Source organism: Tachysurus fulvidraco, chromosome 1 (assembly GCF_022655615.1).
Source record: "Tachysurus fulvidraco isolate hzauxx_2018 chromosome 1, HZAU_PFXX_2.0, whole genome shotgun sequence".
NCBI lineage: Eukaryota > Metazoa > Chordata > Actinopteri > Siluriformes > Bagridae > Tachysurus > Tachysurus fulvidraco.
In genome coordinates this window covers 2852414-2866959 of record NC_062518.1, presented here as the reverse complement: position 1 = coordinate 2866959, position 14546 = coordinate 2852414, and the positions used below count along the sequence as shown (strand labels likewise).

At 43.5% G+C, this 14546-nt stretch overlaps 1 protein-coding gene across 3 annotated transcripts in view; it reads left to right on the top strand.

The window, feature by feature from the left end:
• fam189a1 (family with sequence similarity 189 member A1) overlaps positions 1-14546 on the top strand; it is a 155353-nt gene that overhangs the window by 62639 nt on the left and 78168 nt on the right. For all 3 annotated transcript variants that reach the window (XM_027154138.2, XM_027154137.2, XM_027154139.2), the window contains exon 2: positions 13179-13235. In XM_027154138.2, the coding sequence (XP_027009939.2) occupies positions 13179-13235 (57 nt within the window). The remainder of the gene's footprint in view (positions 1-13178; positions 13236-14546) is intronic.

The following is a 14546-nucleotide window of genomic DNA, read 5'->3' as shown; positions in this document are numbered from 1 at the left end:
TGATTTTTATACGAGCAAACACATTAGGAGCATCTCGGAGAGCAGTGATGGGTTTGATATCAACATCTACTTTAAAGATACAAACATTTGTGTGGGGAAAAAATAACCCTTTTTGTTTTTCTGGAATTTTTCTTTGAATATATCGCTCTAGTATTGTAGAGAAATCTCTCTCTATATATATATTATACAGTACTTGCAAAAGTTTTAGCTAGGTGTGAAAGAATGCTGTAAACAAAGAATGCTTTCAAAAATGGATGTGTTAAACATTTATTTTCATAAATGAATAAAATGCAGTGAATGAACAAAAGAGAAATCTAAATTTAATCAATATTTAGTGTGACCGCCCTTTGCCTACAAAACAGCAGCAATTCTCCTAGCTACACTCGCACACTGGTAGGTCGTTCCAAACATCTTGGAGAACTAACCACAGATCTTCTGTAGATGTCGGCTTTCTCACATCCTTCTGTCTCTTCGTGTAATCCCAGACACACTGGATGATGTCGAGATCAGGGCTCTGTGGTGGTCGTGCCATCACTTCATGCTGGTTTGAAGGCAAAAGGTAGTAACACCAAATATCGATTTGATTTAGATTTTTCTTTTGTTGCTCACTTTGCATTTTGTAAATTGACAGAAATAAACACTCGTTATTTATATTTCTGAAAGCATTCTTTGTTTACAGCATTTTTTCAACCTAAAACGTTTGCACAGTACTGTGTGTATATATATATAGTATTGTATAGTGATGAAACTCAACAAAGTCTTAAAGTCCTGAGTGTCTACTTCCATACAGTATGAGCTTCATATGAACACCACTGTGGAGTGAGACATGAGGAAGACGTTCAATAAACTCAGACATAGACACAACAAAACAAGAGGAAACTCCATATTTTGGCCTCTGGGGAAAAGAGAAAAAGAATGAATGTTGTAGAACATGATGGAAGCAAAAAAGGGAGCTAGCAGAATGCTATATGTGTACTGAATATAATACATTTCTAAATCTATTTCATACAACAGACTCATTTGATGAAACTGCCAAACTGTAAGTCAAAGAACACTCACCTGCAACGGAGTGTGTTGTCTAAGTAATCCACTCTTCTGCCTCTCTCAGTCCATTGCACACGAATGTGGGATCAATAATTCATAAGAGCAAACCAAGTGAAGCTTTCACATCTTTCTCTTTATTCCCCGTCTCCTCTCTTTCTCTTCCCGCAAGCTTCGGTACAAGGGTCATCATTCATCTTCTACAGGTGACATCTTACTGTAGCTAAAGTACACACACCTTCACAGCAGCTCTACGAGATCTCAGTTGGAGGACATGTAGAAAAGTTCAGGGACAATTAGTTTAATTCGCTCTAAATCTCTCATTAGGAGTTTTATTGATTGTGGACTGCTGATTAAATTTATAGTCTTATTGCGCTGTTCGCTTGTTTGTGGTCGCCGTTGCATTTCTATCGACCGCTTTCCCACTTTCCGCTCTGGATATTTCATCAACACTTATGGTCTTAAGTCTTCACTCAGCGATAGCACAGCAGCTCGCTGAGTCAGAGCCACATGCAGACGAAACGTTTGCTGCAGTTTATGTAAATCTCGTCTGGGCCCTTACTGAAATCTAAAAAACACTAAAACACTAGCTAGCTGAACACTTTACACTGTACACTTTACACTGTACACTTTACACTGTATACATTACACTGTATACTTTACATTGTATACATTACACTGTACACTTTACACTGTATACTTTACACTGTACACTTTACACTGTACACTTTACACTGTATACATTACACTGTACACCATACACTATACTGTATACTTTACACTGTACACTGTATACATTACACTGTACACTTTACACTGTATACATTACACTGTACACTTTACACTATACACTTTACACTGTACACTTTACACTGTATACATTACACTGTACACTTTACACTGTAAAGCTGCACTACAATTACACTGTACACTATACACTACACTTTACACTGTACACATTACATTGTACACTTTACACTGTACACATTACACTACACTTTACACTGTACACTTTACACTGTATACATTACACTGTACACTTTACACTGTAAAGTTACACTGTACACATTACACTGTGCACTTTACACTGTATACATAACACTGTACACTTTACACTGTATACTTTACACTGTATACATTTCACTGTACACTTTACACTGTAAAGTTACACTACAATTACACTGTATACATTACACTGTACACTTTACACTGTAAAGTTACACTGTACACATTACACTGTACACTTTACACTGTATACATAACACTGTACACTTTACACTGTACACTTTACACTGTACACTTTACACTGTAAAGTTACACTACAATTACACTGTACACTATACACTGTACACTGTACACTGTATACATTACACTGTACACGTTACACTGTACACTTTACACTATATACTTTACACTGTATACATTACACTGTACACTTTACACTGTAAAGTTACACTACGATTACACTGTACACTATACACTGTACACTGTATACTGTATACATTACACTGTACACTTTACACTGTATACATTACACCGTACACATTACACTGTACATTTTACACTGTACACATTACACTGTACACTTTACACTGTAAAATTACACTACAATTACACTGTACATTTTACACTACACTTTACACTGTACACTTTACACTGTACACTTTATGCTGTATACATTACACTGTACACTGTACACTTTACACTGTAGAATTACACTACAATTACACTGTACACTATACACTACACTTTACACTGTATGCTTTACACTGTGCACTTTACACTGTACAGTTTACACTATAAATTTGTTCTGTAAATTTTTGTTTTGAAATATAATATAATTTTCTTAAGTCTGCCTTCAGAACCAGACACATAGTCACAAGCGTACTAATAAGAGGTTTATGTCTCACCGCACATAAACGGAATAAACGGAATAAACGTTTAAAATCGTATCGCTAACCTCAGGCCACGGTCTCACCGTAATCATTCATAACTTGCGGATTTGCACTCATCGTCAATGCGCTGTTAGCTTTATAGCTCTTTATACCCCTTTATAGCAGCCCTTGCTTGGTGGAGAGTGCTCTGATGAGTGGCCTGTGGGGAACCGTAAACACTGTGGCTCTGAAGTGAGAATAAAACGCTAGAGGAAGCGGCAGGGATGCAGACGCAAACGTCTCTTCCATTTACACATGTCCCTTTGGGCTAAAGGGTCATGGGAGCAGGTGCTGCAATAAACAACGGTGTGTGTCTGTGTGTGAATGTGATGCAGGAAGCTTGTAATAAATGGTGACAGTGTGAGTTGAGGTGTGAAAAGGTGTGCCTAACATTGGCTTATCTGCTAGCTAATCAACTGAGTGAGCTTTCACATCTAGCCAAAACCTTCTCCCTGTCTATTATTCTCTCTCTCTCTCTCTCTCTCTCTCTCTCTCTCTATCTCTCTCTCTCTCTCTCTCTCTCTCTCTCACTTTCTTCATTTTTTTTTGTCTCTGTCCATCGCACACACACGTGGGATCAATAATTCATAAGAGCAAACAGGAAGTGAAGTGAAGCCTCATCTTTCTCCATTTCTTCCACTCCTTATCTCCTGGCCTTTTGCTGTATGAATTATGGAAACGTGCAAGGAAAATAAATACGACGTACAATTTGATAAATAAAGATATAAATAAATAAAACCTTGCTTGAGAAATATAATCTGCCTCTGAGCACCGGGAAGCCTTCTTGGCAGCCGGAGAAAGATTTTTAATGACAATATCAAGTTGTCATTTAAATGAAATAGCCTCTCGTCTCCGGGGGCCGAGAAGACAAACACTTCGGCTCTTCAGCACGGCGCATCAACGTCCGTTACCCACATCACACCGAGGAGGAATATTAATTCATTCCACAACTGTTGCTTGTAAACTAATTGCCGTATGAGTGCACGGCCTCGCCGTCTTACTGTCTTATCAGCCGTAAGGTGTGAAGCTCGTATGACGGCAACTTTAAGTGCTCGTATGAAATAAAAACATTATTTTCTCCAGAGTTTAAAGATATGATTGTTTTACTGAAACTTGATGGTGTACAATACAGGCAGCTACACTGTATTCGCACGAATATTTGACTGGACTTTGTTAACATCAGCCCCAGAACGTCACATGTCGTAGCAATCTCTACTCACCTGGTTAAGCGTCTGTTGACGTCGAGTTTGTCTGTAGGGAAACGGAAATGGACTTATGGGTCGTTTTCAAGCAGTATTTACAGGAAGTGATGTTCTGTTTGGGGGGCATGGTGGCTTAGTGGTTAGCGGGTTCGATTCCCACCTCCGCCTTGTGTGTGTGGAGTTTGCATGTTCTCCCCGTGCCTCTGGGGTTTCCTCCGGGTACTCCGGTTTCTTCCCCCGGTCCAAAGACATGCATGGTAGGTTGATTGGCATCTCTGGAAAATTGTCCATAGTGTGTGTGTGTGTGTGTGAGTGAATGAGTGTGTGTGTGTGCCCTGTGATGGGTTGGCACTCCGTCCAGGGTGTATCCTGCCTCGATGCCCGATGACGCCTGAGATAGTCACAGGCTCCCCGTGACCCGATAAGTTCGGATAAGCGGTAGAAAATGAATGAATGAATGAATGAATGAATGAATGAATGAATGTTCTGTTTGTAAATCTGGTCTATGGGGCTTTTTATACCTGGTCACTTCCTGCGTGTTCTGTGATCAGATAGCTATCCGATGGTAAAAAGGCCAGGTCTAAATGCCCTCCGAAACGTTTTGGAGACGGATATATAAATCCGATGGTACAAACCCCTTCAGGAGGAGGTCTGGGATGTGTTTCAGATGAAACTGGACAGGTGTAAATGCATGTGGTTGTTCAAGCTACATACGTCAGCGCTATACTCCTCCCAGACGGAAGTACGTCACTCACAAGTGACTCACGAGTCGTGCATGTCAGAAACGGAAATGAGGTAAAATATGTTAGCATTTTGGGCGGGAGTAGAAAGATCAGATCGATATCCGATTCGCCGAGACGCGTTTATGTCAAGAGTCAAGAGTCAAGAAGCTTTTTATTGTCATTTCAACCATATATAGCTGTTGCAGTACACAGTGAAATGAGACAACGTTTCTCCAGGATCAAGGTGCTACATAAAACAAAGACAGGGCTAAGGACATGTAAGTAGTCTTAGCCACATAAAGTGCAACTGTGCAACCTGGTGCAAACAGTGCAGGACAAGACAAGCAAGACAGTGCAGGACAAAAGACAGTGCAGGACAAAAAACAGTGCAGACATTAAGTTACAAGACAATACAAAAAGTACAAAAAATGCAATACACAAAAGACAATACACAGTAACAGAAACAGCGCCGACCGACCAGTGTAAATACTGAATGTTCAAACAGTATTTTGTGCAGTAAAAGAATGAACAGCAGCAGGTTCTTAGCAGCAGGTCCTTTGGATTATATATGGAGTTGTGCAAAAAACAGCAGATGACTGAGATATTGTCCAATATGTGCAAAAACAGCAGAAAAGTGTGCAAAACAGTGTGTGTGTTTTGTGAGGGTCTGTGCAGTCCATACAGATGATATGTGTGTATGTTGTGCTCAGTATAGTACAGTTCGGTTATTGAGAAGTCTGATGGCTTGTGGGAAGAAACTGTTACGCAGTCTGGTCGTGAGGGCCCGAATGCTTCGGTACCTTTTTCCAGACGGCAGGAGGGTGAAGAGTGTGTGTGAGGGGTGTGTGGGGTCATCCACAATGCTGTTGCCTTTGCGGACGCAGCGTGTGGTGTAAGTGTCCATGATAGAGGGAAGAGAGACCCCAATGATCTTCTCCGCTGTCCTCACTATCCGCTGCAGGGTTTTGCGATCCGAGATCGTACAGTTCCCAAACCAGACAGTGATGCAGCTGCTCAGGATGCTCTCAATGGTCCCTCTGTAGAACATGGTCAGGGTTGGGGGAGGGAGATGTGCCTTTCTCAGCCTTCGGAGGAAGTAGAGACGCTGCTGGGCTTTCTTGGTGATGGCGCTGGTGTTGAGTGACCAGGTGAGGTTCTCCGCTAGATGAACACCCAGAAATTTGGTGCTCTTGACGATCTCTACAGATGATCCGTCGATGTTCAGCGGAGAGTGGTCGCTCTGTGCTCTCCTGAAGTCCACAACCATCTCTTTAGTTTTGTCCACATTCAGAGAAAGGTTGTTGGCTCTACACCAGGCAGTTAGTTGTTGCACCTCCTCCCTGTATGCTGACTCGTCGTTCTTGTTGATGAGACCCACCACGGTCGTGTCATCGGCGAACTTAATAATATGATTCGATCTGTGCATTGCTGCACAGTCGTGAGTCAGCAGAGTGAACAGCAGTGGACTGAGCACGCAGCCTTGAGGAGCTCCAGTGTTCAGTGTGGTGGTGCTGGAGATGCTGTTCCCGATCCGGACTGACTGAGGTCTCCCACTCAGGAAGTCCAGGATCCAGTTGCAGAGGGAGGTGTTTAGTCCCAGCAGGCTCAGCTTCCCAATCAGGTGCTGAGGGATGATTGTATTGAATGCTGAACTAAAGTCTATGAACAGCATTCGTACATAAGTGTCCTTATTGTCCAGATGGGTGAGGGCTAAGTGGAGGGCTGTGGTAATGGCATCGTCTGTGGAGCGGTTTGGACGATACGCGAACTGTAGGGGGTCAAGTGAGGGTGGTAGTTGGGTCTTGATGTGCCTCATGACGAGCTTCTCGAAGCACTTCATAACTATGGGTGTGAGTGCAACGGGACGATAGTCATTGAGGCAAGACACTGTAGACTTCTTTGGGACAGGAACGATGGTGGTAGTTTTGAGGCACGTAGGAACAACGGCGCTGCTCAGGGAAATGTTGAAGATGTCCGTAAAGACATCCGCTAGCTGTTCCGCACATTCTCTGAGCACCCTGCCAGGAATGTTGTCTGGTCCAGCAGCCTTCCGTGGGTTAACTCTGCATAGAGATCTCCTCACGTCGGCCGTGGATAGACAGAGTACCTGGTCGTCGGGACGAGGGATGGTCTTCCTTGGCGTAACGTTGTTCTGTACCTCGAACCGAGCGTAGAACTCGTTCAACGCGTCTGGGAGGGAGGCGTCGCTATCACAAGCAGGTGAAGCTGTCTTGTAGTTTGTGATCGCCTGTATGCCCTGCCACATGCGCCGGGTGTCTCCGCTGTCCTGGAAGTGGCTGTGGATTGTCTGGGCATGTGCACGCTTTGCCTCTCTGATGGCTCGGGACAGTTTGGCCCTTGCTGTTCTTAGGGCCACCCTGTCCCCTGTTCTGAAGGCTAGGTCCCTAGACCTCAGCAGAGCACGCACATTAGCATTCATCCACGGCTTCTGGTTGGGGCGTGTAGTGATGGTCTTGGAAACGGTCACGTCATCAATGCACTTGCCGATGTAACTGGTCACTGCTGACGTGTACTCCTCCAAGTTGACGGAGTCGCCGTTGGTTGCAGCCTCCCTGAAGATATTCCAGTCAGTGCACTCAAAGCAGTCCTGAAGAGCAGAAGTGGCTCCTGCTGGCCAGGTTTTCACCTGCTTCAGAACCGGTTTTGAGCGTCTGACGAGTGGTCTGTATGCTGGAATTAGCATAACAGTGATGTGGTCTGAGTAGCCGAGGTGGGGGCGGGGCTCCGCACGGTACGCACCGGGAATGTTTGTGTAAACAAGATCCAGCGTGTTTTCACCTCTCGTAGCAAAGTCCACATGCTGATGGAATTTAGGGAGCACTGACTTAAGATTTGCATGGTTGAAATCTCCGGCGATGATAAAAAGTCCGTCGGGGTGAACATTCTGTAGGTCGCTAATAGCTCCGTATAGCTCACTTAGCGCCTCTTTAGCATTAGCGCTAGGAGGAATGTAAACTCCGACAATGTAAACAGTAGTAAATTCCCGTGGTAAATAAAATGGTCTGCATCTAACAGTCACAAACTCTACTGACGATGAGCAGTAAGTAGAAACAAGCACAGAGTTCTTGCACCATTCCGTGTTGATATAAACACACACACCACCACCGCGAGTCTTACCGCAAAGAGCTGCATTTCTGTCGGCTCTAAATGAAGTTAGCCCGTCCAGCTGAATGGCGGCGTCCGGAACTCTGTCGCTGAGCCACGTCTCCGTGAAAACAAACACACAGCAGTTTCTAACCTCTCTCCGTGTAGAGCGTTCGAGTCGGATGTAGTCCAGTTTATTGTCCAGGGAGCAAACGTTGGATAGTAGAATGGATGGGAGAGCCGGCCGGCTAGGGTTTGTTTTTAGCCTAGCACGGACGCCCGCTCGCTTACCACGCTTACCACGGAACCACGATTATGTGGCCTGATGTAAATGGTACAGTTTTAACAAATCAGATAGCTATCGGATCAGAGACAACACCTGAAGTGACCGGGTGTAAAAAAGGCCCTAAAATAAGTCTGTTGATAATCTTACACTGAATTTTAGTGTTGAAGAGAAATCTGGGCTGCTTTTTAGATGAACAAACACTCGGAGCATCTCAGAGAGCAGAAATGGGTTTGAAGATACAAACATTTGTGTGGGAAAAAATAAATAACCATTTTTTTTTGTTTTTCTGGAACTTTTCTATGAATATATCGCACTAGTATCGTAGAGAAAAAAAACACTACAAACTTTCATATGAGCTTTATATTAACATCACTGTGGTGTGAGACATGACGAAGATGTTCAGTACTGAACAACAACACAATAAAACAGGAACAAACTCCATATTTATGTATCGTCGACGTGATCATGTACGAAACAGGATTATGCTAATCGCCATGCTGTCTGTAGCGACGCTGTGATTCTTCTGTCAGTAGTTCACTGGAGTCCAGTTTTTTTAACTTCCTACTGTATATCAGCAGCTCTGAGTTTGTCATTCTCGTTTCTATAGTAACAGCTGATTCACAGGGACTTCACAGGGTGATATGCTGACGTTTTTGTGGAAGGAAATTTTCATTTTAAGCTTTGTTTACCATTTATGGGCGGAATCTCGGGCGTTAGTGCTTTGTAAAAGCCAGAAATAACATGTAAGGTGAAGAGCTGTTTTTATTTAACCTCCTGCTGCTGGAACATGAACGATAACAAGAAGACGTTTTGATTTGATTTGATTTGATTTGATGGCAATGTATTATTAAATAAAACTCTGCTTCATCTCATCGGTCTGTCACTGTATTGTTTCAGCTGTATTTTCCCCTATTAGACAGGAAAGGGTTAAGCAGCTAATCGATAACAATCGTTTTAAGTATTTTTTAAAAGTCGATATTTATTGACAGATTATTGAGAGCTTTTTATTATCTTGTCGCCAACACAATATAGGAAGTGCCTGTAAATATCGATATATCCATCAGTGTATAGAAACACTCCATAAATAACTCTGTCTAAGTTCATCTCAGGGGAGAGTGCACTTTATAAACGAGAGAGAGAGAGAGAGAGAGAGAGAGAGAGAGAGAGAGAGAGAGAGAGAGAGAGAGAGAGAGAGAGAGAGAAAGAGAGAGAGACAGAGTGAGAGAGAGAAAGAGAAAAAGATAGAGAGAGTGAGAGAGAGAGACAGAGACAGAGAGAGAGAGGCAGAGAGAGAGAGAGAAAGAGAAAAAGATAGAGAGAGTGAGAGAGAGAGAGACAGAGAGAGAGACAGAGAGAGAGAGAGAAAGAGAAAAAGATAGAGAGAGTGAGAGAGAGAGAGAGAGAGAGAGAGAGAGTGAGAGAGAGAGACAGTGTGTGTGTGTGTGTGTGTGTGTGTGTGTGTGTGTGTGTGTGTGTGTGTGTGTGTGTGTGTGTGTGAGAGAGAGAGAGAGAGAGAGAGAGAGAGAGAAAGACAGAGACAGAGAGTGTGTGAGAGTGAGAGAGAGTGAGTGAGTGAGTGACAGAGAGAGAGAGAGAGACAGAGAGAGAGAGAGAAAGAGAGAGAGAGAGACAGAGAGAGTGTGAGAGTGAGAGTGAGTGAGTGAGTGAGTGACAGAGAGAGAGAGAGAGGCAGAGAGAGAGAGAGAGAGAGGCAGAGAGAGAGAGTGAGTGAGTGACAGAGAGAGAGAGTGAGTGAGTGAGAGAGAGTGTGTGTGTGTGTGAGAGAGAGAGAGAGAGAGATAGAGAGAGACAGAGAGTGTGTGAGAGTGAGAGAGAGTGTGAGAGAGAGAGACAGAGAGAGAGAGAGAGAGAGACAGAGACAGAGAGTGTGAGAGTGTGTGAGAGTGAGAGAGAGTGAGTGACAGAGAGAGAGGCAGAGAGAGAGAGAGAGAGAGACAGGCAGAGAGAGAGAGTGAGTGAGTGACAGAGAGAGAGAGAGAGAGAGAGAGAGTGAGTGAGTGAGTGACAGAGAGAGTGAGACAGGGAGAGAGAGAGGGGGAGAGAGAGAATGGATGAACAGCACACATGATGGTTTTCTTCTAGTTTCTCCTCCTCAGAGTTAACACTATACTTCCTCATGAATCAGGAATAAGGCTTGTCCCTGCACGTACGGTCAAATGGACAGACTGTGACATGATCAGAATGTGCATGAGCTCTTAAAAGTGAATGAGTGAAGAGAACTGAGAGTAAACAGCTGGAACAGGAGGAGTGTGTTAGTGAGAGAGAGCTGAAGACCATCAGAATATTAGACTGGTGGAAACACATGTACACAAACAATAGGGAATTTGTGTCTAACAACAGATATTTCTGTCTTTCTGGGAAGAAGAAAAAAACACGGAAGAGCTGTGAGTTATTAACGAGAGAAGAGTTCACACCTTTCTTTTTGTCTCGCTGTTCGTACACATGAGAATTTAATGTTGTTGTTTTTTTAATTGGTGTAGTTTTGCTCTCAGCTACAGTCTACAGCTACAAGGGCACACACAAACACACACACACAAATACACACAAATACACACACACACCTACACACACACTCACACACAAACACATACACACACACACACACACACACACACACACACACACACACACACACACACAAACACACTCACACACACACACACACACACACACACACACACACACACACACACACACACACACACACACACACACACACAAATAACTAAGGGCAATTAAACAATCCAACTTCATGCATGTTTGTGTGCGTTTCCATCCATTCAAATTGTCCAAGAACATGGACAATTTGAATGGATGGAAACGCACACAAACACATGAAAGAAATAATAATAGCATAATAATAATAAAAACAAAAAGTCCTAAAGTCATCCAATAAGTTTCTAATTAAAATCCTCCTATGCAGAGTGGCTGGGCGCACCCTTAGAGATAGGGTGAGGAGCTCAGTCACTCGGGAGGAGCTCAGAGTAGAGCTGCTGCTCCTCCACATTGAGAGGGGTCAGCTGAGGTGGCTCGGGCATCTGTTTCGGATGCCTCCTGGATGCCTCCCTGGGGAGGTGTTCCGGGCATGTCCAACCAGGAGGAGGCCCCGGATAAGACCTAGGACACGCTGGAGGGACTATGTCTCTCGGCTGGCCTGGGAACGCCTCGGTATTCCCCCGGAAGAGCTGGAGGAAGTGTCTGGGGAGAGGGAAGTCTGGGCATCCCTGCTTAGACTGCTGCCCCCGCGACCCGGCCCCGGATAAGCGGTAGAAAATGGATGGAAGATTTCATTACAAATTAAAATGTGAAGAGTGAAAAGAACAATCATTAAAAAAAAGTCATCAGTAGCCGTTCCTATCCTGTCTATTGGTTGCCATAGTAACAAGGTTTATGATTGGGTGAAGCAGCTGACTTGTTGTTGTTGTTGTTGTTGTTGTTGTTGTTGTTGTTAGGTCAAATCTGGCAGAGGTTCTTGGTGGACACTGAACGAAAGCTTGATCTCAATTAAATGAAATTCTTAAAAATGCTTTTAACATTGATTGGACATTGTCTCACAGCAGCTTTACTCATGTACTTACTTTAAATGTTTACTAAAGATTAATATTAAACAAAAGCTTCTATTTAAATGTGTTTGTATTTATCCCTAATGAACAAGCCTGAGGCGACCGAGGCGACAGTGACGAGGAAAAACTCCCTTAGATAAAAGAGGAATAAACCTCGAGAGGAACCAGACTCAAAAGTGAACCTCATCCTCATTTGGGTGACACTGAAGGGTGTAATTATAAACTGTTATAAACACCAGAGAGTGTTATTATGAATACTGTCCTTTCTACAGTCAGATAATTGTGTACTGTCCTCAAACACCACATGGAGTCGGTATCTTCTCTTAGAATGTCTGAAATCTTCATGACGCAGAAACATATTTACATTAACGGCATTCGGCAGAAGCTCTTATCCAGAGCAAAGTTTTTTTTAATACAACTGAGGGTTAATTGATGGTTAAGGGCCTTGCTCAGGGGCCCAACAGAGGCAGCTTGGTGGACCTGGGATCAAACTCAGAACCTTCCGATCTGTAGCCCAACACCTTAACCACTAGGCAACCACATGCCCAGAGATACCTCTTTAGATACCTCAGGATCCTCACAGGGTCGATGCTTCTTCTCACCGAAGGTCTGAAATCTTCATGAAGCAGAACACAACCGGAGCTGAAACATCTCTAGATACCTCAGGATCCTCACAGGGTCGATGCCTCTTCTTACTGCAGGTCTGAAATCTTCATGAAGCAGAACACAACCGGAGCTGAAACATCTCTAGATACCTCAGGATCCTCACAGGGTCGATGCCGCTTCTTACTGCAGGTCTGAAATCTTCATGAAGCAGAACACAACCGGAGCTGAAACATCTCTAGATACCTCAGGATCCTCACAGGGTCGAGGTCTCTTTTCACCGAAGATCCAAAATCTTCATGAAGCAGAACACATATCTTAAACTGAACAAGTTCAATGCAATATCAGACGTTTTTTTTCCCACTCTACTAAATGAATATTTTTTACCAAAACTATCAAAATCGGCTGATTTTTTTTCCCCCTGCTGCCCCACGGAGAGGTAAAATAACGAGGGAGTTCAATGAGGCATCACGCAGTACGGAGCTACTTCAGACGTTTAATAGAGGGTGAAGGAGAAAGAGTGCACATGGGACAGATAAAGTGTTCATCTGCTGTAAAACTGCACGTGAAAACACAGAGCAGGTTACGGGTTTGTATTAACAAAAGAAACTGTTTTCTTCTCTCTCTCTCTCTCTCTCTCTCTCTCTCTCTCTCTCTCTCTCTCTCTCTCTCTCTCTCTCTCTCTCTCTCTCTCTGTGCAGGTGCTGCTTTCAGGTCTGATCGGAGTCGTGTCATGGAAAAGACCCCTCTCTTTGGTGGTGAGTAAGAAACAAAAAAAGCGGATTAAAACACTACGGAGTGTGTACACGTGCACGCGCACACGTGTGTTGCATATCTGCAACACCTGGTTTCGGTTTTCTTACCATTTCTACCATTTTCCACAATTATGTAAATCTGATTCGACCGGATAATTACGTCAAAGCGCGGGAAAAAAAAATCCGACCACATGAATGAAATATTTTTCCTTGCCACATGTTGGATTTGTTCCCCAGATTCGTTCAGAATAAAGCGCTCGAGCGCTCCGGCTGAGGCCGACAGTGATTGCATGTCACGCAGTGCAACACGGAAAAGAGAAATGGGGTTTAAAAAAGAAGAAGAAGAAGAAGAAGAAGACTGCCACGCAACACACACTCGGGTAGATGGGATGCAAAGCATATGCATCGAGTTTGCTTTTCTCCACCAGGGTGCTCGGTGTTCAGCTGGAGAGTGTAATTGGGGAGAGAATTCTGTACGACGGATGAATTTTTCATCTTGAAGGCGTGTGTGTTATTAGCAGCATAGTGACGTGGGCGGGAGGCAGGAAAATGATACGATCGTACGACAAGCGGAATAATAATAATTATTATAATAATAATCATCAACATTTTCATCATCATCATCATCATCATCATCATCATCATCATCCACATGACGGTTCATCAGATTTCTCATTTACAGCAGTTTCTTCTCACCCTCCTGTAGTGACAGTGACACCGGTGACATAAAACGGAATCGGATCAAAAACAACATTCATTCATTCATTCATTCATTGTATACCGCTTATCCGAACTTCTCGGGTCACGGGGAGTCTGTGCCTATCTCAGGCGTTATCGGGCATCGAGGCAGGATACACCCTGGATGGAGTGCCAACCCATCACAGGGCACACACACATACACACTCTCATTCACTCACACACTCACACACTACGGACAATTTTCCAGAGATGCCAATCAACCTACCATGCATGTCTTTGGACCGGGGGAGGAAACCGGAGTACCCGGAGGAAACCCCCGAGGCACGGGGAGAACATGCAAACTCCACACACACAAGGTGGAGGCGGGAATCGAACCCCCAACCCTGGAGGTGTGAGGCGAAACGTGCTAACCACTAAGCCTCCGTGCCCCCCCAAAAACAACAATAAAAAAATAAATAAAAAGAAATAATGCATATAAAGTTTTTCAGCCTCGTATGTGAGTTTTGTAGATGTGCAATTCTTAATAATAATAATAATAATAATAATAATAATAATAATTTTTAACACATTTAATAGAAATGTAATAATTATGATGCAATCATTTATTTTATTTTG